Raw genomic sequence first — 27,413 nt, forward strand, 5'->3', positions numbered from 1 at the left:
TGAATCAGTATCTCTAAAGTGAAGTGCATGCAGCCTTGTGGATTCACAAGACAATCCGCTGGAGGGCAGGATGAAAATTACATATAAATATTTTAATTTTTAAATAAATTATTAAGGGTTTTAATTATTTAAGTTAATAAAGGAATACATTTTAAGTAGTGTTTATCTTTATCTCTTCCTTTGTAAAATATCTATTGTACTTATTTTATAGATCGCATATTACAGCATTATGCGTCTGTAATTTATAAATAAGCAAGTTCAAATATATTGGGGGCTGCATGCTCAAAAAAAAAAACTTTACTGATCCATAACATCTGGGGATCATTGGTTTATGATTTCAGCACCAGGAAACTGAAGCAAAATTTCCTCCTTTGCTAGAAGGAGGTAAAAATACTGGTGGGAAGAACTGCATGCAGGGGACAGTTCTCAAGTGGGCTGCATTTTTCAGTTATTCAGCTGCAAGTTTAATGCAGCAAATGATTTCCCAGAAAGAGTTAAGTGCTTCAGCTCACACTACATCTAGCAGTTGAACAACCCCTGAGATTCCCATGGGATCCTGATTGGTGTCTGGAGGCTGCCAAAGGCCATTCAAATTCTTATTCCAGATGATTTAGGTTCAGGTCCATTGCTCTTCCAAGCGATTTAAAATTCTAAATACATAAAATTTACAGTTTCAGCAATAACTTGTGCCACTGCATCACCTGGCCAGTTTTCTAATGCAGATGTAGAAAGTCAGCCTATTTTTATTTAAATTCTTTTAAACATTCACCAGCTAAACATCCTTGCTAGTCACTTGACACACTTTTTGTTGTTGTATAAAAACACCTACTGAAATACTCCATGTCTGTAATACCCACAGATAAGTATCAAGTGAGTGAAACACTGAAGTTACTAAAACTCTGGGGAAATTTTATTTAGGGGGTATGCTCTATTAAGAAATAGTGAAGGAAGGAAAACCAAGTTGTTAAGACTCACTCTTTAAAAATCTGGTTATCCTGACTAATGGCTTCTTTCTACCATTTCTGTTCAGTGAGGATGACATCAAGCACTTAATTCATTTTGAGATAAATTCTTTTACTCCACCTGAAAGGTTTCCAAGCAGCTCACAGCATTGATTGCAGCTTTGAAATTTTCAGTATAGCATCCTCTAAAAATCAGAGTTCAGACATTTCTTACAAATAGCTAAGAAGGTTTTTTTACACATTTCTCTCACATACTTTGATGTCAAACAATGCATGCTATGAACCAGAAAACAACCAATTTGTTTTTCCAGTCACACATCACAGCCCTGGCTGTTCCTTTTCCTCTATGGAAGACTTCCACCCTCTTGTTAGCCTTACCTATGACACCACACACTGTGCAACAGGAGAAGCACAGAACACAAACACCACAAAATAGCTTCAGATGCCTGTCTTGCCTTTCCATCTCATCTACCTTTCCCTCCTGCCTTGGCATTTCACACTCGGATGAGCTTCACCAGATCAACCATCCCGTTACACATGAATATCACTGTTACATAACCTTCCTCTCATCTGCTCCTAGGTAAGAATCTAACCCTACAGCCCTCCACACGTGGCAGCCTTCAGAACACTGTCCTCATCACAAAGATTCCCAGGAAAAGTACAGCTTCCACATGAAATCTGCTTTCGTTTTCATCTTCAGGGAACACTCTCTCTTCAAGTGCAATGATGCCTCTTTTTACCTGTCTTTTCCAAATATTTTCTGGGTTTGACCACAGATACACACATAAGCCATCTTATTTTAGTTTACTGATTTCCTTCTGAATATATTATTTTCTTTGTCCTTATTGACCTACTAAAAGAGCAGCCAAAGGATTTCTGTCCCCATCATTTTTCAAGAGACAACTGAAGTTGGGTGAAACTGCAATACTGTGTGTGCAGCCACTGTTGGTGAGAAAGAACACTGCTTGCCTGTAACAAAGACAACTCACAGTTTACTGTTTGGGTGTCATGTGTTACTGTTTTTTAAACATCCTACCTGTCCGTGCCACCAGGTGGGTCCAGCCACTCCAAACTGCTCCGATTTTCTCATGTGAGAAACACTGAGTGTCAATTTTCTTGGGCTCAGTGAGAAATGTGTCTCTACTCACCAGCTGCCCGTGTTTGTTGCTGCCCCAGACATACAGGTGTCCTTCATCTACAACAGACAGAGAAATAAAATCTGTTTAAAGGGATATAGATCTAATGCCACCAGATTCAGGTTCTGTCTCAGTTCAGTGATGCTGAGGAAAGAATATTTCATTCAGTTTGTGTTCTCACTGTATGCTTTTTCCTACCGTTCTTTACCATTATAACTGGGATATCAGAAATATTAGCAAAGGCCTTAACAACACAGCCTATTTTCTGAGGGCTACACAGACTCCCTGAAGCAGTGAGAGCTTTCAGGTCAAACTGCCTAGATGCTTAGAGCAAAGAGTAATTTTTATTAAAAAACTAACCACAGTAGTCAGTTTCCCAGGGTAAAAGAAAATCAAAGCATCTCGGAGGCATTCACTGAGCAGTCGCTCTCTGTCCACCCTGTCCTTGCAGGCCAGCTATTATTTCCACTCCAAAGCTTTAATTACATCCAGTAAATAACTTTCTGGACTGCAGCAAATAATTCAAAGCCTGGCTGGCTGCTCCTGCTCTGCTTTACAGTCTCCCAGCCTCTCTACAAGAGCTAGACTCCCAGCTCTGCTCATACCAATTCTGCCTCCTTCAGCTTGAGCAAATTCAGTAAATCCCCCAAAGCAGGGACAGTCCAGTGCTCCTTGATTCACCTTGCACAGTCACTTCCTGAAGGAATTGGACATGCAGATACGAACACACTACTAAAGCAGGCATCACCCATCACAAGGCAAACTTAAAAATCATCATGCCAGACAACACTTGAGAGACTTCTGTAAACACGTGTCTTCTCCAGCCCTTTTCTAGAACAAGCATTTCTTCAAATGCACACTCCAGCATTCCAACCACAGGGATAAATCCTTTTACAGAAACACCCACAATACTTCATATCAATGCAAGCTGGAGTTGCCCACAGCCTAACAACCAATGGGCAGCAACACTGACTGCTCAGATGAGTCCTTCTGCAGACATGACATATCATTAGTTCCCATCTTTTCAGGACAAAATCATTCCTCCCAGGTCCTAGACCTCCACAGTAAAAAAGGAAAAAAAAAATCCACAAAAAAATACTTAAGCTGTCAGGCCTCCCTGAAGTTTTTGCCAGCCTGCACAAATTGGAAGTGTAAGAAATAAATCTTGCACACATGATCCTGTACATTATTGTGGGCCCAGAAAGACTGGGAGCCACGTAAGTTCCAATGTGGAATTGTTTAGAGCACACATCCACAACACTTAAGGCATCAGGATGTCTCAGGTCAGCACTGAACTCATTACAACCACCATGGCAGAAGAAAATCTTGCAGAGGAAAAAGAAAAAAATAAAGCAGAACTTAGGCTACAGTATGTTTCATAATCTCAGTCTGGTAACAGCAACAGAAAAAGTAATCCAGCAGAATGCCACTATACTAATGCTGGTGAAAAATAGGCAAGGAATGGGAGTAGGGGGAGAAGCCAGTACTGACAGTCATGTGCAGGACTTCCCATATTCCTTTTTAAAACAACACAACTGAAATGAAAAGGAAAAACAGTCAAGCAATTGTTTCATTCAAATATTTGAATTCTCCACTAAAATGGATAAAATCCTTCCCAGCATGAAGTACACACACCTTATGGAGAAAGAAAAAAAAAAAAAGGTGACAGAAACACAACAAAGAAAACCACTGTGGCCATTCATGTTCCACATTAACATGCACTGCCTCTGTCACCTCCTTTTACAGAAAGTGTGTTTGCTTCATCCTGGGAAAAGTCACATGCTCAACCCTCATCTCATTTCTTGAGTAGGTTTGAACAAAAACTTAAGACACTGAGACTTAGCAGCATATTCTCACCCCGGAGGGTTCAGGCCAGTTTGGATACCAGTAGACTCTACCATTCTTTTTTCCAAGAGCCCTCATTCATGTTTATAACAACCCACACCAACAGCTGTGTCCCAAACCTGCCTGGCTGCAGGCATTTGATTTCCCATCAGCAGGTGACTCATGGAACAGAGGCAGAGAAAACTGCACTACAGTGCAAGGCATTCCTAGAAAAAAAAGACCCATTTAAATATTACACCCTGCAGTAGTATCTTTATCATATCAAGCATCTTCAAAATGCAAAATGTTTTAAGTAATAACTATCTTGCAGGATGAAGGGCAGCAACAGCATCACATTGTAAAAGTCTTTGGCACTTACTTTGTCAATTTTGGTCCCCCTGCTGCCAAATAGACCGCTCTCTTATATAAAAAGCAAAAGCATGAAAGAATAATCTGCTCAGTGTCTAAATAGAGAGTACCAATTATCTAAAGTAGATTTTATTTGTTCTTACAGTTTGTCTTCACTAATCTTGCATACACTTTGCATCTCTGAATTCAATACAATTTACATCTTGGAACATCTCCCCGTACAACTAAATCTCTATAGATCTGCATAAGCAAATACTCCAGTCCTCCTTTAATGATGACAGAGGCACCAGATGGCTGCAGATTTGCTAAGAACTTGTTCCTGTGAAGTTTGGCAAAGACTTGTCTTCATAAGGTTCAATATATTTTACACACTTCAAAACTGTAAGATTACAGCATGAAAGCTATTCTGTTTCCCCTTCTCCCAATCTGTCAAAATAAAAAGAAATCTTTATTAGACTTTCAATACGGGATACTCAGTACTCCAGCATGGGAGCACTGCCTAAGGATCAAAGAAATGGCAGATATTATGGAAGTGCCTAAGCAATTAAAGCAACTTCCTACTCTTCAAATAAGCTTTGTGCTCTTACACCACAGATCAGCACACTGTCACAGTGGAGCCTGAGGCACCTCAGACAGCTCCAGGGCTTCTCACGCTCCTGCATGCCCCACACAGAGGCATTAGCTCACACTGCTGTGGCTACCCTGCTTCTGCTGCCTTTCCTGGGAAAACCACCCAGCACACCCCTTCTCCATGGGCAAAGGGTTGCACTGCGTCCTGCAGTAACCAATTACCCAAGAGGGCATCCTGCTGCAGCTCCAGAGACTTAAAAATCCTTTCACAGTTTCTAGCCATCAAGAGCCCAGACGCTGAATTACATAAGGGCTAAGGTCACACCTGATCCCAAGAAAAACACACAAAATTCAGAGAACTCGAAACATGAATCCAGCTCTTAAAACAAAATCAAAGTTCTCAGGGTGCAAAACTATTACAAAAAAATTACCAGCACTAACTAGGCCAGGTCAAATTTCACCAATTTTACCAAAGCTGACGACATTTCAAAAGCAGAGAAACGTTTGAAGGGTGAGATGAGGACTTCCACCTCTGTACCTGTGAGGGACACCGAATGATAGGAGCCTGCAGCAACTGTCTTCACCTTTATATCTTCCAGGCCTAGAAAAAATGTAGCCACATAAAATTCCTGCAGCAGGTATCAATGCACACACAAACATGCATACAAGTGTAACAGGATGGTGATGACTTTCATAAGAAAAGGCTCTGCCTTTGGGCCCCAGGACTCCCATTTTCCCCACAGATCATGATTTTCTATGTCCATTCTTGTCCTTCAGGTACTCCACTACATGTTTACAATACCACGTGGCATTATAAAAAGGAAGATACATACCACTCCAAATTATATTTCTGCTCTATCCACTCACACAAAGGAAGCAGATTCCAAGATTACCTGCCACTTCACAGGGTTCCTTTGCTGTCAAGAACAGAGGGAGGGCTCTTCCCTGGCTTGCACGCTTTGCCCGAGATGCCATCCCAGTTCCCCACTGCAGCACCAAGCCACTGTCTTTTCAGAGAAAACACAAATAAAAGAGATTAAAACACATCAACCACCAACAAAAATCATTTCACGTGTTAATGAACAGTCATTAACGTGTCATATCAAATTCAAGTCATTTTCACCTATTCAAATTACGCTATAAATGACCTTTATGCCAAAAAACATTCAGATAACCCTGGTGAAGTCAACACGCAACAAACAGCTGTAGTCTCAGTATACAGGTAAAAAAACCCAGAAGGTGGGAAGCTATTGGAGACTCAGTAAAAGAAATCCCCTGGTTGCAGTACCTCAGGAATTGATACCAAGTTCTTGTACTTTCTCTTCCCTTTCCCTCTTTTGATGCCAATTTTTTAGTGCAGTGCAGCACAGGGAATCACAGTTCCCACTATTCATACAAGCATCAGAGACCTCACTATTCTTCCAAGCATCTCCTGTGCACCTTCAGCTCCACTACCTGGAATCCATACTGAAGCTCACACAAAACTGAACCAAATATAAGAGCAGGTAGTTTGTTTTTCCTCAGTTTTAACACAACCACACCAAAAGGAAGGGTTTGATTTCTACTGTTACACCGTGAACAAATTCAGAGTCTCTAGTAAAAGCAGGAAAATTATTTCATTTCATTCTTGTGATTTACCAGGTGTCAATTTCAATTACAACGTTTTAAAAGCCACTATTTATGTGCAGTTCCATTTTGAAGCATCTTATACAAACTTAAATTACTTCACATAATATCATGAGTTCAAATCCTAAGATACTTTGATTGATCAGAAGCCCTCTTTCCTGAAAAAAACTACTTTTATGTTTTGTTTCAGAATAAGAAGAAGGAAATCAGTATGTTTTCCATCCATCAGAAGATTAACTTGTTAATAAACCATCACTCTGAATTCTTGGAAAAAGTTTTTCCCCATGATTTTCCAGGAAGATGGTTCTAGAATGTTTACTATTCTTGTTACTTCATCCCAAAACCTTACAGCCCATGACTTTAAGGTGTATTTTCCCTGTGATATTTAAAATAAATAGTAGACTAAATAAATTTCATTCTCTTTTCCACCCTCTCCTCCTCCAAGCCATTAAAATCTCATTTCATTTGTTACTGAAAAGATAGTAAAATTATGACATACTTACCTGTAGCAGCAAGGGCATGTCTCAGTCCAGCAGCAACATTCATCACCTTCTCTTTGAGAGACTAAGCAAATAAAATAAAATTATAATTCAGTTGCTTTTTGCACTTAGTGCCTCTAAAAACAAAACAGAGCAAAAAAAGTGAAACACTACGAAAATAGCGCTCACAATTCCAGCCTGCATGTCGCAATGCATATCAACATTTTGTATCACAAAGTAAGTAAATTTTGACCAATAAAAGTTAGTGGGAACATCTTCAAGAAATAAAAAAATAAATCAGTAAAGCAACTGGATGCACAGGATTGTGGCAATAAACAAAAAAAAAGCACAGTCAAAATATTTACATGAAAGAAGAAACATTGGTGATACAAATATGTTTATTTCCTAATTTTAACTCAGTGTTCCTCAAGAATTACACCAAATCCTCCACAGTAAATACTGGTGATAGGTAGTACTATGTTGCATTAAGCTGTTCAGTCTTGCCAAATTACCGATGGAATTTTGTTTTCCAATGGAGAAAAACTTGAAGGCTTCCCTCCACAGCAACAGATCTCAGGAATCAGGTGGAAGTTTCCCTCTTCTGTTACCTCCCATCCCATCCTGTCTTGCTCTTGCAGGGTTTGGCAAACCCTCTGGATATCTATCCTTGATGGAAAAGCAGTAGGTGTATTTAAAAGAGGTGGTATCAAGCCCAAGAATTTAAGGGATACCAACCAAAAGAGCAAATATTTGGCATGAACAGTTTGTTTGGTGAGGGACAAGAAAGACTCACACCAGCACTGTCAATACTACCAAATTTTAAGGCATCACACACTGCAGTGGATGCTCTTGGGAAACATCAAGGGCACAGAAACAACAAGTGAACTAACTCCTACTCACTAGAGGTCACTTATGGGACCAGCTGCCCTCCTTCTCCTACATTAAAAAAGAAACAAAGGAATACCTGGCATGAGCCATAATGCTAAATAATATCTTGTCTGAGAAGAGAAAGAGTCAACTTTCTGTTAGAAGTGGGAAACTTCTTAATACAGCAAGAAAAGCAGCCTTAGCCTTTCAATTCACCTTTGGGCCTTACATTGTAAGCTTATCTGTAGCAGATAGACACTATAAATATAAGTTAAAGAGTATGGCTTAAAGCCCATTGAGGTCAGATGACCTCTGTAAGCTGCTGGAAGCAATATAAAGCACACCACCTTCTAAATCTTTACCTCAATCTTTTGTGGAATCAAGCACGGTCCTGAAATCTGAGGAAGTCCCAGTTGTCCAAAAGAGTTTGACCCACAGGACAGCACTAGGCCAGATCCTGCAAAAAATGAAGTGTTAGAGCAGGATCAGTAAACCCATGAGCAATAGCACTGTAACATTATAACAAGCACAATAACACAGCCAAGTAGCTCAAGAAATGACCTAACATGCCCCATTACAAAGCCCCTGAGGCCAAGGGCTCCTGGTCTTACACACCATGTCCAGGAAAGGTCTCAAGTTCACTGGGACACAAGGAACAGACAGTGATTTAGCTTGCAAGGCAAGTAGCTTAAAACCTGTGAGTGCCAGCACATAGAATCATAGAACAGTTCGGGTTGGAAGGGATCTAAAGATCATCCAGTTCAAACCCCCTTGCCATGGGCAGGGACACCTTCCACTACCCCAGGTTGCTCAGAGCCCCATCCAGCCTGGCCTTGAACACTGCCAAGGATGGGACATCCACAGCTTCTCAGGCAACCTGTGCCAGTGCCTCACCACCCTCACAGTAAAGAGAGTCTTCCTAATAACTAATCTAAACCTGTCCTTTTTCAGTTTAAAGGCTTCTCCCTTTGTCCTATCACTACAAGCCCTTGTAAAAAGTTCCCCTGCAGCTTTTCTGCGGCTCCTTTAAGGTTCTGAAAGGTTGCTATAATGTCACTCCTATCACAGATGTCCAGGGCAGGTGCAGCCTTTAGTTTATGATGGGGCTGTGCTGCCTTGTGACCACAATGCACCATACAATACAAGGCAGTATAATTACAGAGGTGGTTGTTCCCTTGCTAAATCTATGTCTGATGTGCAAAATACAGAAAACCATGGCCTCAGTTATGCCATTTTTAATCAAAGTAGGTGGTACCTTACTATTCACTCTGCTCCACTGATGTCAGAGTGATTTCTCATGTGGATGGGACTACTCAAGTAAGGTACTACTAAGATTGATTATGGATGTCATGACTGGGTACTTGATAATGAGCTGCAAACAAGTTCTGAATCCATTACTCTTAGAGAATTTTTGAATGTCATTATCAGCAGCATTTGCTATAAAGTGAAAGCCATCTTTCAAATATGCCATGTTTCAGAGAATGGCTAAAACCTGAATTCATCGCTAAACCAAATTCCATGTAAGGTTAAGAGAATTTGTCCAGGGTTAGGACGTTCTCCAAGCTGAACAGCCCCAGCTTTCTCAGCCCTTCCTCAAAGAGGTGCTCCATCCCTCTGATCGCCTTAGTGGCCTCCTCTGGACTCACCCCAACAGCTCCATGTCCTTCCTGTGCTGTGACCCCAGAGCTGGGTGCAGTAGGTGGGTCTCACCAGAGCAGGGCAGAGCACAGGGGCAGAATTCCCTCCCTGCCCTGATGCCCACAAGTCTCTGGATGCAGCCCAGGGCACATTTGGCTCTCTGGGCTGTGAGTGCCATGGCTGGGTCATGTCCAGCTTCACCCACAGCACCCCCAAGTCCCTCTGGGCAGGGCTGCTCTGATCTGTTCATCCCCAGCCAGTGCTGGTACCAGCGCTTGTCCTGACTCAGGTGTAGCACCAGTACTTGGCTTTGTCGAATTTCCTGAGGTTCCCAAGCCTCTGCTCAAACTTGTCCAGGTCCCTCACATCACACAAGCAATAGCGCTGTGGAACTTTCAGTATGTTCTCTACATCAGGGTATTTCTTCAGGTCTTAGAGAGAAAGATTTACCTACTAATATGATTGTAAAATCCCAGCCACATGCAACTTGTTTAACACAAAAGCCAGACAGGGCAGTGCACAAAGCAAAACGCAGCACATCCTCTGTGTGATTCAATCCCAACTGCCCATCTTTGTTGTGGCCACATACAAAGAGTTGTCCTGCACCTGGAAGAAAATAAACAAATAAATAAATACATAGTGTTCCACTTCACAGATTAAAAAGAGAAACTTACATCTGTGAGGTCCTGTGACAAACAAGGACAGTGATTACGTGTAACCTTAGGCACTGCAATCAAGTAAAAATTCAAAGAAAGTGTTGTTTCTGATGCATTAGAAATACCTCTGAATAACTACCGCTGTGGAGAGCTGGATCTGTCACGGGAGACAATCTATACGGTGAGACAGGCACCTCTCACACAAAGATGCTTTTTTTATCATGTTCACATCTGTCTATATTCCTTCTTTACCATAATTAGCTGTGGCATACAGCACAACCTTTCAAGGGCCAGATGTCATCTTCTGCTCCGACCTTAACACTTCTTAAGACCGCATAACATTCCCATTCCTCCTTCCCACCCCTGCATCCTCAATACAGAAAATCTGGCTTCTTTCTATGAAACAGCTGAAGAAAAAGTCCTCACAAAGCCACGAAGTAACCAGACAATATATGAGCAACAGGAATTTCCCCAATTTCCCCAAATACTGAGTTAACTGGTTTGCAACTAAGGATTGTACTTGCTCAGAAACAGCAGCCACAGAGAGGTGGCAGCACTGAACCAACAGGGAAACACACACAAAAAAAAGTGATTAAAAACCAAACGCCCCGTGCAAGAGCCGTGTTTTTACCAGTGATAACAGCAGAATGTCCCCCTCCTCCAGCAATGCCTACAATGTCTTGACATTTGCAGGAAACATCTTTCAGGGCCTGAGGAACCAGCACATCCTCTTTATGACCAAGACCAAGTTGTCCATAGCTGTTTGCACCCTTCAAAAGGCACACAGAAAAATAACACATTGTTTTGAAAGTCAACAAAAGAAGCACACATATGCTCCCAAGGACAAACAAGCATATTTGGGGTATGCCATGCGTTAACCCGCTCCTAAAAATCCCCTGATATGTCACATAGGATTCCCAGGATTTTAGACCAGGACTGTCCTAACTTTGCTGTCCTTAGGGGTGTCTGTGACAGTATTTCAAAAAGCATACTGGAATACAACTTGTTAAAACTTTAACTGCAGACTCACAGTTAACAAGGAGGAAAACCTTTCTATCAAGACGATTACCACACGTTTAATTTTAATGCCAATGAGTCCCACTCATCACTAAGGTCTTATTCATGCCACTGCTTTCTGGCAGGCTACCTCCAAAATGAAAGCAGAAAGACATGTTACCTTGTTCTGGGATCTAAACAAATAAATCAGAAACATTTACACCTCGTTAACGAAGTCTTTTAAATTAAAGAGGTCCAAATGAAAACACACCAATTATAGGCAGTATAAATTTATAGGTACAAAACTATAGCTAGTAAACACACCACGGAAAGCAGCAACTGCCAACATGGTAACAAGTCAGGGAATTTCTTGGTTAATTTCAGCTCTACGTCCAACAGTTGAACCTTCATTCACAAGAAGAGGATACCATAACCTTCCCCATCCCACGGGGCAGTAACAGCAACACTCCACAGCCAGCTGGTGATCCCCAGGAAATACTTTCCCCACCTCACCTGTGCACCCATCTGCTCTCACTTTGCCCTCCGCCTCCCCCGAAAAACGCAGCACCCGGTGAACGCTAAAAGGCCGCATTCCGCAATAAACGCTTTGTACCTACAGAATAAACATTTTGTACCTACGGAAACACCGCCACTCCGGCCAGAAGCCCCGGGCCGCTCGGCCCGGAGCCCACAGGTGGGCGAGACGTCGGGAGTGGAGCTGCACAGACACATCGAGCTGCTGTCTCACAGCCGCTACTGGGGATCCGCACTTTACGGCGTGGTACAGGCGCAATTCTCTTGAAAAGACGTGCCACAACCTCCCGTTTTAGCCTCTAAATCGCAATGAGTTCCGAAGCCTTCAAACCCAGGCAAGCCGCGACGAGGGGCGGGAGGACCCGAGGGGCTGATGAGAGCCACACGCGGGTATCCCAGCGCCAGCGCCGCTCCAGCCGCCCTGCCCGCACCAACCGCGGCCCCGCGCAGCAAAGGGGGCTGAGCAGCGTGAGGGAAGCCCCTGACACGGCTCTCGGACCTGCTGCGCCCGCCAGGTGAGACCGCGGCGCCGCTTCCCCGCGGGGCGGGGACACCGCGGCCCCGCTGCCCCGGGCCGGCGGCCAGAGCGCCGCGGCATCCCGGGCGGGCGAGCAGCGGCCCCGCCACCCTCCCGCCACCCTCCCGCCTCCCGGGCAGCAGGAGATGCCGGCCCCCGGGCCGTGCCGAGGGCCCACTCACCCAGGCGAACAGCTGCGGCTCCATGGGACGGGGCCGGCGGCTCCCGGCGCTTCCCGCCGCCCGCGGGCCGGGCAGGAAGGGGCGGGCACGGGGCGGGATCACGGGCGGGCAGCGCCTGAACTGCGAACCCCGAGCCGGCGTTCGTGTTTGCCGGGAAACGTCAGAGGTTTATGTCCACAAAAGGAGGCAGAGGAGTCCTGCAACTTTATCCGAATAAAGGGAGCGCTCACCGGGCCACACGCGTGTAAGGTTTTCTCTCTCAGGGTTTCAGAGGGGGCAGCCCCCTTTTATCCTAATTCCCGGCCGCACGTTGCCCTCTTCCTTTCCCCACTGGCCGAGGTACCAGGAAGGGACCGCTTACCGCACATTCCCCACCTTGAATTTAGCGTTTTACCCCAAAGCTCAGAACCTCGGGCTGTGCAGACCCGTGTGTGTGGCAGGAGCCGAGCTGTCTGGGCTCTGCAGCAAAGCCGCTGCCCGAAGTCAGTGGGGACACTGGGGCCCATTTCAGAGATGTCAACACCCACACCTTCACCCATCAAATTGTTTGTAAAGACACGAGCTTTCCTCTCGTGTTTATTGCTACGGTGCCAAAGTAAAGGGCTTTGGAGATTCTGATAATTACCAGCAACTCCTTTATTTCGTTGACATTTAAGCTTCCACAATGGTTTAAAGTACTGAAATTATCACCGTTTTGCAGAAGGTTTGGATGGGTGAAGCCAAACATACACGTTGTTAGTGCAGTGGAAGTGCATCTTCTCGGTATTACTTCTAGCAGTTTACTTTTTCATCTGCTACACAAATGCAAATAAAGATACAACTGCTGTTTTTACAAAGTACTTGAAAATGGGTGCTAATTTAACAAGTTTAAGTACTTCTTCTTGAAATGTGTACATAGTTCAGACAAGGCTTGAAGTAACACAGACCTATGTATATTTCAACATCATCATAAATCCAATGTTGTTAAAACTATAGCTGAATAGTAACTGTTATCACAGAAGCAGACAAAATAGATCCTCCCTTACTCACTTAGAAGGTTTCTTCTTTAGAAAGCCAAAGTTCCTAAAATCTATTTTTAAATGAAGTATAACGTAAGCCATGAATGTTGTAGACCATAATTCTACATCTGAAATGCTCTTTAAAACAAAGTTATAGTGGGTTAATAGCCACAGAAGAAACGATCTAGTCTTGATTTAAACAGTGAGTATTCTTGGAAAGGTTGGCCTGGCAATTGCTTATGGAGCAGAGGTGTCCTACTAGAAAGCATATGAAACTCGAGCTAATTTTGAAGCACAGAGGTTTTATGAAAGTCCTTTCAAGTTCCAGCATCTCTGATGTATTTAAGATTTCACACCATACTTCCAGCATGCTTTCTGGATTTCCTGATAAGAAATGAAATGAATGAAAGAAACAGTGCATAAGGTGCTACTAAATACACCCTGCACATCACAGATCCCCCATTTGAATGTCTCATATCCTGTACACATGGCCAGGCCAGGCCAGAAGCAGCAGAAACTTTTCACAGCTCTGCAGGGTACTTGGAACTGTGGGACCCTCAACACAGGCAAGTTTGCTACTGTTCAATGCAGACAATTCAGCAGGACACTGCTTCCCAACATTTCCAAAGTGCTCTTTGGAATCAGGTATACTTTACACTACAAGGTAGTTTGTTATCTTCATAGCCACAGAATTCCTATGAAATGCTTGGGCCTTTCAGTTTCACTTATAGTTTGATTGATAGAGAATGAAGGTGTTCAGGTCATGTAAAGAAGAAACTGAATGTATGTTTGTGCAGCTTGTGCAGGTCAAAAAAGCAACTGAGCAATCAACAGGATATTTATTTTTACATAAAGCACAGTGGTCTGTGAGCTTTGGGTGTTATTTTAAATTTTGATGTTATTTTAGAGCAAATTAAGCTATTTTGAATATGAAGTTGCAGTTTGGAAATGGTTTTAGGCTTTATGCTAAGTCAATGTTTGATGGGTTGCTGTATTTTTTGTTAAATTAATTCAATCAGGAAAAAGGCAAATGGTATCTCTGTAAGGAAAGGTCTTCCCTCAGGTGTAATATCAAGGACAGCAACAAAAATCCTGACTCCTAGCCAGTAGCAAAACACTTAAAATAAACATAATTAGGATGTCATGCAACAGCTGTATCTCTGCCTTATACTAGAAGCATGCTGAACAGGACATTTGCAACACTGTGGGAAAAATAAACCCTTTGAAAGCAAGATTTGACCCCTCCCTTTTACTATGTTGAACCTCCAGCTATTAGTGTCCTGATGCCTGCATTGTAATCATTCAAGTTTCAAACTTATTAACACAGACTTAGAAACACTGAATTAGCACAGCTTCTATGCTGCCAGGTCTTCAGCACTATGCAATCAGTAGCATAGACTGCTGGAGTCAGAAATTGAATTCTCCCTAGGTTGAATTACTCCATTTTTGCCTCATAAGCCACCTCCTGCAGCATCTGATCCCAGCCCTGATCCACAAACCACACTTTTTCTCCAGTCTAACAATTTCTCTACTCCCCTACAAGTTCTAAAAGGCAACTCTGGACTGTTTTTACCTAAGGGGGATGGAGGAATGCATTTTTGTGAGGAAATTTATGGAGAATAACAAGATAAAATTGTTATGTTCTTATGGGCCATTCACTCCTCCGTTTGTAAAGGAGTGAGTTTTGCATGCAACACATTATACGCCTAGAAAGAAACCAGTGCGGGAAAGGGAAGAATTGGCTTGCACCACAGTGCTGACAGGGTGTTAAACTTCCAGCTGCTTGCCCATCTTGCTGAGGGCATCGCTGACAATGTCCAGCTCATGGCGCAGCTCGTTCACCACACTGGCGATGCTTTTCGTGTCTTTCAGGATCTGCACACTCTGAGTGTAGGGGTTGTACTTCACCCCAAAGGGGCGCTTGATGGTTTTTGCAAACTCTCTATTGAGGTGAAAAGAAAGAAAAAAAGAGTGTGTTATAGCCAAAAGAGGATGTTATGAACAAGACATAAGCCACAAATGCATTCTCCGTATGCAGCCAGTATCAATACCCACTTTTCTAAACTACTTAAAAATAGTCCTAATTGTTATATATCTCCCACCCAATACTTGAAAGACCAAGAAAATTCTAACCAAAATTCCAATACTGTGAAAAAATAGTTACAAAACTGTGATAAGGCTAAAAGGGTTTGGTGCTGTTACAAGAGAGATATATAAAACCAAACCTGCTTTTATACAAAAAAGGGGGTGGTGGGGGGGAGGGGGACGGAATCTGTACCTCATCTTTTCCTTTGCTTCTTCAAAACTTTCAGAAACAAAGTAAACATCCTGGAAAGTTGTAATGAGACATTCTTGCTTGCAGGTGACCTTTGGATCAAAAGGCTTGACTTTGGCACTGTCAGAGAGTGAGTGCTGGTAACATGTTATCATGGGTCAGAGGACCATCACCATCCATAGAAACCAGGAGGAAGATGACGTAATAAAATGAATAAAAAGGATAATTTGAGATGATTTTAATGCATCACATGTCAAAATTTTTATCTGCAGATGAATAGTGATTAAAGCCTAACAAACTGAATTATTCTGAACAGTCATATTCTGCCCGTCTGGGTGAGAAAAGGGACTCCACAGAGACTAGGCTTGAGTATAAACGAGAGCAATATTTTCAGAATCTGGTTAAACCAACAAAGTTTTAATCTGAAAATATTTACCTGGACTGTAACATCAAGAAAGTATACTTCATAAAAAGCAGGGGAAAACAGTGGCAATAATAATGAGGTACAAAGAAAAGAGGCAAACAAGCAGTAGCCATTCTTACCTTGAGTTCACTAATCGAAGAGAGCAAGCCAGCCCCATAAACTCGTAGCTGTCCCTCTTGCTTGCACAAGCCAAACTCTACCGTGAAGAAGTAGCACTGAAACAGGGAAGGAAGTAAAACAATTCAGCTTTCATCAAAGATGCTGTGGTGAACTAGATGGGAGCATTTCTATGTAGCATCAAATAGTTGCAAATATCAGGTAATCATTCAGTTATCCTCAGATATTTAAAGAGGAGGAAAGCCAGAATGGAAGGATGAAGAATCACAGGGTTGCATGTTTCTCATAAGAAAGGTGGATGTTTTAGATCACCCACCTGGGCTGGAAGATGGTGATGCCAGTGCAAACATGGAGGTGTAAATCTGTTTTGAGAAACACTGACATGAAATCACAGCCTCAGATTAAAACGAACACTGGATAGAGAGGATCTCTGAGTGACTGAGAACAGCCCACTGCAGTTTGCTTTTCATTTGCTTAGTGTGCTGTAAAATTAAAGACATTTATTTTGCTAAATTTCAGGATTTCTGCAGCTATACAGGAAGGAGCATTGTTCTCAGAGATGGCTTAGTTCTGCTCCCTCTGAAGGTAGCACCACTAGGAAGTTTTACCACTAGCTACATGAAATGGGAAAAGAAATTTTAAAAATCAGCAAGCTAGTTCTCGCATAACTGGCACCAATTATTTTTCATCTAAATTTACTTTTAATCTTAAAATACTCTTGCCAAGACATCCAGAGACCGATATCCAGAAAATTAGTTTAGTTGATATTGTTTTAATTTCTTGACTGAAAAACATCTAGTGCTAGCACTCAGCACATTCAATAACACATAATTTCAATTCATTCTACACCTTCAAGAAATAGAACACTTTCAAATCATTGAGTCATGTTCCCAGAAGAAAGAAGACTTTGTCTGAAAGAAACAGACCATAAAATTTCAGTCTGCGAGAAGTAGTCTACCACTAGAAGCTAAACCATTACAGTAGAGTGAAGAAAAACACCAGTCATATCAACTTTAAAGTGGGGGTTTTTTCCTAGCATGGAAATTATTTTCATGCTTTAAAATCCAGAGACCAGTGAAACATACAGATCTAGCAGCTGGTGTGGCTAATGTTGACATGAAGCTCCAAATTTAATCGATGGTGTGGGATCAGCCCAGTGAAGCACAAAGCTTTTGATGGAATCCCCAGGCACTCAAACACTCACCGTTGCCAGTTTTTGGACAGCCTCATCTGATGCCCCAAGTGATGCAAGACCAATTTCCTGGGAGAACTGAGCAAAACTGGGTTCAGCCAAAAGAGGGACATGGCCTAGGAGCTCATGGCAGGTGTCACTGGAAAAAGAAACAAAACAAGAAATCTCATGATTTGTCTTTGTGGCAAAATGAAAAAGCAGCACCACTTGACAGATACAATGTCTTGCATTAAACTTTATTATCCAAAAGAGAGAAAAGTGTCACCCATTTCTCTGAAATCAGCTGAGCAGACCATACCAACCCTATATGAAGTGCATAAAATCAGTTTTTAAAAGGAAGGTGCCTAAAATTAAGGTCTGAGCTCCCACTTGTAAGGCAACTGGATATTGAACTAACTGCACACAGTGATATCAGTAAGAGATCTCCAATAACATGCTGTACTTTTGAAAATCCTGCACTTATGAAGGTGGCAGTTCAGCATGCTGTAACTTCATTACATTCGGCGTGAAGGCTGAGTCTTCAGCACCTTAAAAATAAGTTTTATGCTGGTGTTCTTGAACAGCTTTTAAGTTCTGGCTCTGGGCAAGCAAGATTCAAAACTTTCTCTCAAATTCTACTGGCAAGATTAAATGACTCACGGCTCTGGTGTATAGAGAGGGTCCGAGCTGTGTCTCACATACTGAGTGCAGTGAAAAACTCGGAATGCTAATCCTGCCAAGAAGTCTCTGGGCGACAGATATCCAGCAACGGGGCGAATGGTGAAGCCTGTGTGCTCTGAAAGTGAGCAGAGAAACTGTGTATTAGTTTAGCACAGGATGCACAACCTTGTCAGCTTTCCTGCTGGAACTGAGGTGACAGCCACAGTACTACTTTGGCTCAAAAGCACGTGGGGAAATGAGGCACAATTAGAAAAATTAGGTGTGGGCTTGAGAACGAGCAGTATTTTTTTTAAATGGCCCTACCTCTGTGCCAATGGATTTCTTAGGGTTCCATACCTAGAGTCAACAATACAGCCAGGTATCTCCTTAGCCAATCCTAACAATCTTTTCAGACACTGCTCCTCAAATGTCACTGAAGACATGCATTGAAGACACAATACATTAAAACACAGATGGCCAAAAGACTTCTTAAAGGACCAGAATGACTACAACTCACCAAGGATGTTTCCTTGTGCCCACAAAGTAGTGGTATTTGCAGTGGACCTCAGTTTATTTTGAAAATTAGAAAGTTTTAGAAAACCAGCACATTACCTTTCAGGAAGCGGGACACATCTTCCAGCTGGGGGATGTTGTCTTCCCTGTACCCACAGTGTTTGGTGAGCAAGGGTAGGTTTTTAAGGTACTCTCTGCAGGCATAAGTTGGGTAAAGATTGTTAAGCTCTCGGTATACAGTCCCCCAGGTCTTGATCTCCTCCTCAGTGAATTCAATCTTGGGAATTGGGTCACCACTGCAAGGAGAAGAGGAAGAAAGAACATTCCTTAGTGAATGGCTGATAAGAGGTGACTCGTTTGCCTACTATTAGTATCTAACACCTGTATGACTGTGACACCTGGCATTAGACACTGTCAAATACACAGTGAGATCTGGTCTATGTCCTGGAAAGCTTTTAGTCTAAGGGCTTGCCTTTTTTTCACTTTAACCAGCTGTCAGGAATCTTTGCATTGACCTCACTTTAAAGTGTTGGTTCTGTAAACAGTTTCGTAATTGCTTAATGCCAAGAGTAAGGTTTAAAATACCTACATAATCTCTTCACAGCTTCAGGGGCTGATAACACATCCTTTTCCATGTTGGATTTCTAAGTCTGCAGTTATTTTCTGTTACCCTTTTAACTTGTTTTAGGAAAAGAGAATTCCCTAAATTAACAACACATGGTGTGACAGCAGCTAAATATACACATCAGGTAAAAATCATGCTTCTGTGCAGAGGAGACAAGCGCCTGTCTGAGCATATTAATTTTAGTCTCTCTTTCCTATATAGCCCTCAGGACTTTGAATAAAGTGGATTATGGCAAGGCCAGTGTTACACTGCCTTTCCACTGCCAGCCAGGGAACTGGCATGGAAAATTCTTTCCCAAAAGGGAATCTCTGTCAACAATACATTAACAGTAATCAGCTCGGGACTGTAGTAACCAGTTGCATTAAACACACAGTGCAATAGAACTCTAAATACAGATCTTTTCTCGGTCACTTTCAGTTGAGGAACTTGACACCTAAATTTAATCAGGCCACATGAAAATCACATTTAGAAAGAATTTACAGCACTGCATTATGAAACTCTTACTGCTTTAAGAGCTCCACCCCCTGCCAAGAAGCATCTCTAAAGACAGAAGCTCTCAGAATTTCTTTTCACAGAAAACTTCTTATCTACACATCACACATGCTAATTTGAACCAGGAAAGAAAATTCAAGTATTAACATTTGCTCAGAAAGTTTACTCTCAGTGATCACTGGGCTGTATATTGGGATTTTCCTCCCTGCCTGTCCTTTGCAGAGCAGCTGGCCAAGCCACACAGCCTCAGACTGACCAGAGGTGCCTCAATCTACCTTCTCATCTTGCCTTACATCTCCCTTCCTTTCACCTCCTTGGCTCTGATTCCTGAGCTGAACTTGCATGTCTCAGCCTGATCTGAGCCCAGGAAAGTGAGCTCCTCACAGTCCACTCTGCTGTTATTTCAAAGCACCCAGAAGGTCTCTTCTGGAAGAATTCAAGCTTACTGTTTGTAGTTCGTAGCCAGGTCTGCAAAATACTTTCGCCTCTTGCGATAAACGTTGTCTTTGAAACCCTGGTGGGGAGAAAGGAAAACTCTGTTCAATGAGTTTCCAAGCCATAACAAAGAAATCAATTTAAAACAGGACACCTGACATTTCTTCAGTTGGAGAATAGAAAAGTATGTGTAAGAATGAAAGGAGAGGGCAGGCAACTCATAGAGGTAATCTGAAATGTTTAATAGATGTGAACTAAGCAAATACTCCAAACTAGGAATCAGCTGGTTTATGCAACTACATATTCTAGAGAAGGATTCATTTTAGTCGTATCAGTATTTATACAAAGTTTTTTACTTGCAAGATTTTTCAGAATTACAGAACAAATTGTCCATTTTCACTGCCCAAATACCAGTTTGGTTTCTCCAGTAAGGAAGGAAGAAAGAAAGAGGAGGAAGAAAGCCTGCATCAAAATAGCTTTTTTTAGCTTCTCTAATTTGTATGTGACCACTCTAGGCCCAGACCTGGAGTTCTTGCACAAGTAAGCCCTGCAGAAAAGCACAGGAACTGAATCCAGTCAGTCTTCCATGAACAAAGAAAGAGACGTGAAATCCCCAAGAGAAGGTGCTCAGACCCCCAGAGACACCATTGAGGGAGAGGAGAGGGAGGAGGAAAAGCTGCAGTTTTTTTAGGTCAGCTCCACAAAGTATGTTTCCAGCTGTGGACTGGATTTAGGGAGGGAAAGTACTTACAGGATGGTCAGCATCCAAGTCAGACCCGTACATCAGCACCCGGTTTGCACACTTATCCAAATCTGAGATCTTCTTTGGAAACCAGGGAACATTCTCCATGCCTAGGGAAGGCATGGAATCCACAAGGTTATTAATAACGCCGAGCACGCCGAGGGAGGAAACGCTACTTTCAAGTATGGCTATGGTGGTTGCAGCTCACTCTATAAATTAAAGGGGCACGAATAGGACAAGGGAGCCCTTTGCCTATCTGGCACCAGCCTCCAGCTCACACTTCCTCCTCAGTCACTGCCACAGTCTGCCTGCAGAGCACAGCCAACTGCAGAGCCTCTGGGAAGGAAAGTTAACGCTGGTTTCTCTGCTGTAGTTAGAGTAGCATCTAGAGGATCCCATGGAGACAAGGTCTCCCTGCGTACAGCTGCTGGGAATCTTGTAGGGTACAAAGGGTGCAGAGGAAAACAGAAGCCGTTTGCCTGTGGTCCCTGGGCAGAGTGGGAGCAGATTAGAGTCCTCTCATCCTGCTTTACTGACCATGGGAAATGGATGTTTCTCCATGGTTATATACATCCATCTTTGCCTTGAGGGGTCTGCGGGAGAAGAGGAACAGGAGGCCCCACTGCCTGAGAGAGGTGCATCATTACAGTTTTGCAACCAACTACTTTGGGGTTATTTTTAGCCTAAGAGAGTTTTTTGCCAAGCTCATGGCAGAGCAGTTAATAGACTGTTTTTCAGCCCCAGTGCTCTTCAGTTTACTTTAAAAGGTCAGGAGACTGTTTAGATTGAATTTCCTCTTACTTAGAGCTAAAGTAAGCCATTTTATCCAAGAACTCCTGATCTCTCCTTCCCAAGCACAATAACTGAGAACTACATGGGACCAGCTTCCTGCTGCCCTGAACTTTGGCCATCTCTTTAATTAAAAATAAAGGTAAACACAACATGTAGTATCTAAAGGTAATAGGCACCTCTGTTATACTAATATAAGTAGCCAGTTATGATTAAAAGTGGATAAAAAAAGACAGCAAAATCAAGAACTTAATGAGGAAATTGCAGAATCCATCTACCACTCCCCCCAGTGTCTGAACTGATCTGGGATGTGTCAGTATCACACCTCTGTCATCGTGGTGTACCCAAGCCCTGCACTCAGACTTTGCCTGCATGGATGCAGGACTCCCACTGGCACCAGCTGGGCTGTGCTGGGAAGGGACAGGAGCACAGACAGCAGACACACAATTTGTAGCAGGCTGACACAGCCTGAACTCCCCGGTGACAGCCAGACTACACTCCCACACAACACAGAAACAGGTACCTGGTAGTAGGTGCCTGAAGACACTACACAAGTGCAGGTGTGGACAACCATAAAAGGTTTCAAACCAACACAAATGGAAGTGCAATTTCATCAGAGCTGCCTTTTGTACCTACCACCTTCCTGGACATTGAAATGCTCTGTTGGGCTCACAGAGACAACACTGACGTGGGATTTCAGGAGCTGGAAGATCTCATTCAGTTGTTCCCTGTTACTGTCACAGTCCACGAAGATTTCAAACTCAGAATTTCGTCTCTTGGACTTCCTTGACTCAATGTGTACCAGATTTACATGCTTCTCCTGTTTAGTAAGAAGTAACATTTTCAAAGAAACAGGCTAAAAACAATTGACTAAATGTTAAAATAGTTTTTCAAACTAATATTCTACTGCCATGAACTATTCACCACCTCTATGAAGCTATTTCAGTTAATTGAATCTCTTGGTAGCAGTCTGCTGATTGAAGGGGTGAAAAGGTTTGATTTTCTATTCAGAAGAAAATGAAGGGAAACCTGTGTTCTTTCAGTTTTATTTACATTCAGGAAATATATAAAGACACTGTCAGGAGGTTTAAATTCATAGACCTTTTTTTCTTTCATCCTTCCCTTAGGAAGCTGATTAATAAAACTCACCAAAATGCCAATCAAGTCACCATATAATTATCTCAGAAGCAAGCAAGGGATTTAAAAGCAGCAGTTTTCAGGGAATTAGTTTCACTTTTCTTTAATCTCATAAATTATTTAATCATGTGTTTTATATTAGGAACATTGAGAAAACCCCAGGCTAAAACACGCAGGGCCACATACCAGAGCAGTGGCACTGCATGTATTCCTCACACAACACCTGCCCAGCAGCTGTGCAATTGCAGCTCCTCTGCCACCTTCAGTCTTGCTGGGCAGTGTGACAAGGGCAGGGCACTCAACACAGTGCAGGTCAACACCCCAAGTGTCTGCCTGCCATCAGCAGGGGCTTCAGACCGCCTCTTATTCCCAGCAAAACTATTGAGTGCCAATCCTCTTGTCATGAGGGGGAATGACAAACCTCTGTCAGTGTTTAGTCGGTGCAGATAAGATTTTTAGCCAGCTGTCATTTAATTTCTGAGGCATACATCTGCCTTCATGGGTAATTTTGGGTGCAAAGTGGGAGCCAGGTTAAGAATCACATCCTTAATAAATGGATGTAATCAAGTCTTGTGTGTTCCAAAACTACCCTTACAGTTTAAAAATGCAGAGCTGCTGTGATGATTATATGATTATAACATACATACCTGAAAGAGTTTTAATGCTTTTACAAGTCCTCCAACTTCATTCTTCAAGGAAAAAATGATGGCTGTCCTTCCTCTTTCAGATGCATGGTCTTCATTCTCTTTGTTATCGTCAATCATCATGTAAGCTGACTTATTTAACTAGATGCAAACAAACAAAAAAAATTGTTTGAATGGGTAGAAGTGCAAAAAGTGTAAGTTTTTACATTTCAGGTTTTCTTGGGGTAATGCTGTGCTTTGACTGATCAATGATAAAATGAAAATTATGAATTAAATCATAATAATAGAAATAAAGTTAAGCACTTATAGTTAGAATTTGTGAGAGATTGAAATACCAAGATATCTTTCTTTTAGTTGAATGATTTTGTGGACATCTTTAGTCATTCCCTAGGATGCAGAAAATGTTTTCAATGTATAGTTTATAATTAGCATTGCTACTGGGAGGAAGGGGAGCAATAAGATGTCAGCAGAAATAGTACATTCAACAAAACTCTTGTTAGCAAGTTCAGTGAACATTGGCAAAGAGAATAATCCAAATCCCACAGGACATAGGTAGGAAAAGATGAATCAGGATTCAGTAGATCAGAACTGAAAAATCACTGCCTCTGTCTTGTTACATAACCGTAAACCACTGTTTTCTTAGGGCAAGGAGACAAACCTAAGGAGGTAAAATGTTTTGCTGACCAGAACCTGCTGGCTAAAGAGACAGTCCCGCTCTGATCAACCACAGCCAAGCTGCTCCATCTGCAACATCCCCTAATTTGTGTGCCAAACCCTTGGCATAATCACCCAAATCACACACTAAAAATTCAGACGTCCCACATTGTCAAGACCGTGTGGTTTTCTACCTCACCAGGGATCACACTCCTCCCTGTGTAGAAATCAGCAGCTATCACAGACCCTATTCTTAGCAACATGTAGCCAGGCCATAGAGCTAATACTGAAACAGTAAAGAATGGGGGAAATGCAAAGTAAAGAAAAAATACAAGGCTTATGGGCCAAGGCTGTCCCTCATGTCTTCAAACCTTGCAAAAAAAGAAAGAATAAAAGGTGAGGTTTCTGAATGAGTCAGCGAGAAAGAGGAGAGGAACAATGAAGGCACATTATTGCTATTTGGAATTATTTTTTGGTCTGACACAGCTTTGAAAGATATCACTATCTTGAAACATTTTCCGAAATGAAACGAGCAAACCAAAAATGTAATCAAAATGCGCCAGTTCCACTGATTCCCTTTTGCAGTCTCTCCAAATTTAATGATGTAATGAAAATATTTGGATTTCTGACTGGCACCCCACCTCTAATGAGCTGCCACTATATGATGAGCCTGGGCAACAGTGTCAGACCATCACACTGTTTCTGATCCACCAAAGTCAATGATGTCCCTCAACTTGAGTCCAGACATCAAATTTTCTGGTGAAAGCGTGTAGCAAGCCCAGTCCAGGTTCCACTGAGCAGCCTGCAGGTTTCCCAGCTCACTTCAGTGTCAGATCACGATTACAAGAGCCAGGAACAGGCACTGAGCAAAGGCACCTCAAGCAGAAAATGAAAAGCTATGAACACCACAATTACATACAGGTCATTGGTTGTTTTCTCAAGTGCAGAGAGGCCATTTATGTGAGCCAAATCCTGTTCAGATGATCCTGTTGTAGGAGAAGCAAAGAAGTCTCCACTACAAGTAGAGTTAGGTGGTGGTCTTTGAAGGCAATAAAGGTAGGGTTGGTTTATAGAAGAGACTAATATGCAGCATGTTGGCTTGACTCCACATTTAGGATCATTGCCTTAAGCCTGGATCAGCCTTTATGAGATCTGGCACGGCTGCATGCAAAGTGATGAGGTGCACAGCTGGGACAGACTACCTGCACCAAGAATTAATGCTCTTCTTTTTTGTTTTGCTGCTGCAACTTACACTTTGTCTAGGATCAGGTGACAACATCTACAAAGTTATGTGTTGAAGAGATCAATGCAGAAAATTCAACAAAACATAGAATATTCTTATATTAAGCTCTAGAAATGACCTCTAGCTTACAAATTAAAAGTTGGACAAGAGAAATTGAGATGCCAAATGCACTCCATTTACATATTTAACCCTACACCAGAGCTAATCTTTTGCTTTAATTAAAAACTGAACTGAAGACAGTAACGCAGCAATCATTGGGGTGCAAGGCAACAGGAGAAAATGGTAATGCAGAAACAATCCCTCTCCTCCAGTGGCTGCACTTTACTTACATTTCATTCTCTATCAGTAACTCAGCAACCCAACTCTAATAAAATCTGATACTTTTCCTTTGCATGGTAACACATTTGAGCTTTTTGGAGGGTGAAGGGGGAATTCATATTGCATTGATGTTTTTATTAATGATGCAAATCATTAACTGATTTTCCACCAGCCTGACTCAGCCTTGATGAAAATACACAAACACAGGGATATTGTAAGACCTGTATTTAGATAGATAACTAGGTGCTTTCCAGTTAAAGATTGCATTTTTTGGGACCCATAGCAATTATCTTCCCTTTCTCCCTCTCCCCAAAGGATGTTCACAGAGAGAAAGATATATGAGGGTGCATATTTTGTGCTTTAATTTTTATATTAATGGAAAGCCAGGATTTAAAATTATCCAAACATATCTCCCTAAAAAAATTACAATTCAGAACCATAAATTGAAGGTGAAAAATTCTTTTCAAAAGATTTGAAAAGGCATCAATACTGACTGACATCAATCATGATTAATAAAAAATGTCAATGGGCATTTTATATTCTCTCCCCTTTAAGTACCTGCCCTGCTTTGTCATTGTCCTTTTGACACACTTCTAGGGAAGGGTGAAGACGTGATGTTAGGAGTGACCACAACTAGACACCACATTACATTTTCCAGCCACACCAGAGTTCTTCCTAAGACTCAGAGCGCTCAGACACCAAACCAAAAGCTGTGCTGAGCAGCTTATTTGGCTTCCAAGTATCTGAGGGATACAGCAAAGCAATCTTTTTGTGAAACTTTACTCTGTTACTGTCAGCATTCTTGTCTTCACAAGGAATTTTACAGACTTTATCAACTGCACAGTATCAGTAACTGCGGCCAGTGGGCAAGTGCTGCTTTTATCTGATCATCTCTCATGCACTAAGTAAATTCCCACTATAATGTGGAATAACCCAGGAGTGAGGTTTTTCTGGGCTACATCACACCCTCTGTCTCCTAAGCAATGAAACACCAAAAGTTGCTTTTGCTCTACCTTATTTTCATACGCTCTCATTTACACTCGGAGATTTTTTCCCCTCCTCTTTTACCCAGAAACAGCAGTTCCATCCCAATCCCAGCGGCACTGAACGCTGCCACCGACGCCAGAGGAGCCTCACCCCAGGTCTCTCCAATTACCGCTCTCCAAGTAACCCGGGCCAGAAAGCTCCCGCTTTTCCCAAATCCCCATTCGAGAACTGCAACAGCGAAGCGCCCGAGCTGTGACTCCACAAAAGCGGCGTTTACTCCTCAAGCCAGGACCAGTCCCGGGGCTGGGCAGCGAGGATACCGTCCTGCACTTCCCGTGCCCGTCCCGCTCCCCTCACCTGTGCCCAGTTCTCTCCTCCCGTGCCCGTCCCTCTCCCCTCACCTGTGCCCAGTTCTCTCCTCCCGTGCCCATCCCGCTCCTCCCGTGCCCGTCCCTCTCCCCTCACCTGTGCCCAGTTCTCTCCTCCCGTGCCCGTCCCGCTCCTCACCTGCCCGGCGGGGTCCCGCGGGCTCGGCGCCGCCTCCAGGGACGATCCGCGGCGGGGCGCGGGGTGCATGGCCGGGGCAGGCTCAGGGCAGCGCCCGGCCCCGCCGGCTTTATGCAGGGGCGAGAGCCGCCCCTGACCGAGGGGAGGGGTGCAGGGAGGCGGGGGGAAGCGCCGCCCGGCCCAGCTGGGAAAGGGGCGCCTTGACCCTCTCCACGATGGGCGCTCAGTTTGCAGAGCAGCGATGCTCGGACCCAGCCACCACCCACTCCCCGCCACTGCATCCCGGGAAAACCCGCTCAAGAAGAAGCCCTTTGCCTCCTGAATTA

At 42.9% G+C, this 27,413-nt stretch overlaps 2 protein-coding genes across 6 annotated transcripts in view; both read right to left on the reverse strand.

The window, feature by feature from the left end:
- SERGEF (secretion regulating guanine nucleotide exchange factor) overlaps positions 1-12,411 on the reverse strand; it is a 139,838-nt gene extending 127,427 nt beyond the window's left edge. Inside the window, 8 exon segments of the mRNA XM_066187644.1 lie at positions 1,999-2,157; positions 5,400-5,462; positions 5,755-5,868; positions 6,991-7,051; positions 8,196-8,290; positions 9,922-10,077; positions 10,759-10,897; positions 12,357-12,411. Coding sequence (XP_066043741.1) covers positions 1,999-2,157; positions 5,400-5,462; positions 5,755-5,868; positions 6,991-7,051; positions 8,196-8,290; positions 9,922-10,077; positions 10,759-10,897; positions 12,357-12,380 — 811 coding nt within the window. The 5' untranslated portion in view covers positions 12,381-12,411.
- Positions 12,412-12,974: 563 nt separating this feature from the next.
- TPH1 (tryptophan hydroxylase 1) lies at positions 12,975-27,156 on the reverse strand. Of its 5 annotated transcripts, none has more exons than XM_066187645.1 (11): positions 27,088-27,156; positions 23,382-23,519; positions 22,234-22,417; positions 20,818-20,918; positions 20,078-20,145; positions 18,614-18,810; positions 18,002-18,137; positions 17,375-17,501; positions 16,173-16,268; positions 15,633-15,766; positions 12,975-15,296 (listed from the first exon to the last, which is right to left on the reverse strand). In XM_066187645.1, exons 1-11 carry the CDS (start codon positions 27,154-27,156, stop codon positions 15,122-15,124), a joined length of 1,425 nt encoding a protein of 474 aa, XP_066043742.1. In that variant the 3' UTR covers positions 12,975-15,121. The 5 variants fall into 5 exon arrangements, with proteins under 5 accessions (XP_066043742.1, XP_066043743.1, XP_066043744.1 ...); XM_066187646.1 differs by having other exon boundaries at positions 27,046-27,129; XM_066187647.1 differs by lacking the exon at positions 27,088-27,156 and adding an exon at positions 26,938-26,960.
- Between the last annotated feature and the right edge of the window lie 257 nt (positions 27,157-27,413).

This window comes from Chamaea fasciata, unplaced genomic scaffold, assembly GCF_029207755.1.
Source record: "Chamaea fasciata isolate MVZ Bird 193981 ecotype frontalis unplaced genomic scaffold, bChaFas1.0.hap1 SCAF_7, whole genome shotgun sequence".
Lineage (NCBI taxonomy): Eukaryota > Metazoa > Chordata > Aves > Passeriformes > Sylviidae > Chamaea > Chamaea fasciata.

What these genes read in the sequence shown, in the direction of transcription:
- TPH1 (XM_066187645.1), bottom strand. Translation starts at nt 27,156, where the DNA reads ATGCACCCCGCGCCCCGCCGCGGATCGTCCCTGGAGGCGGCGCCGAGC. An exon ending in CGCGGGACCCCGCCGGGCAG is followed by an intron (nt 23,520 to 27,087) that starts GTGAGGAGCGGG and finishes GTTTGCATCTAG; the next exon opens with TTAAATAAGTCAGCTTACAT. An exon ending in CTTCGATTAGTGAACTCAAG is followed by an intron (nt 15,767 to 16,172) that starts GTAAGAATGGCT and finishes ACATGTTACCAG; the next exon opens with CACTCACTCTCTGACAGTGC.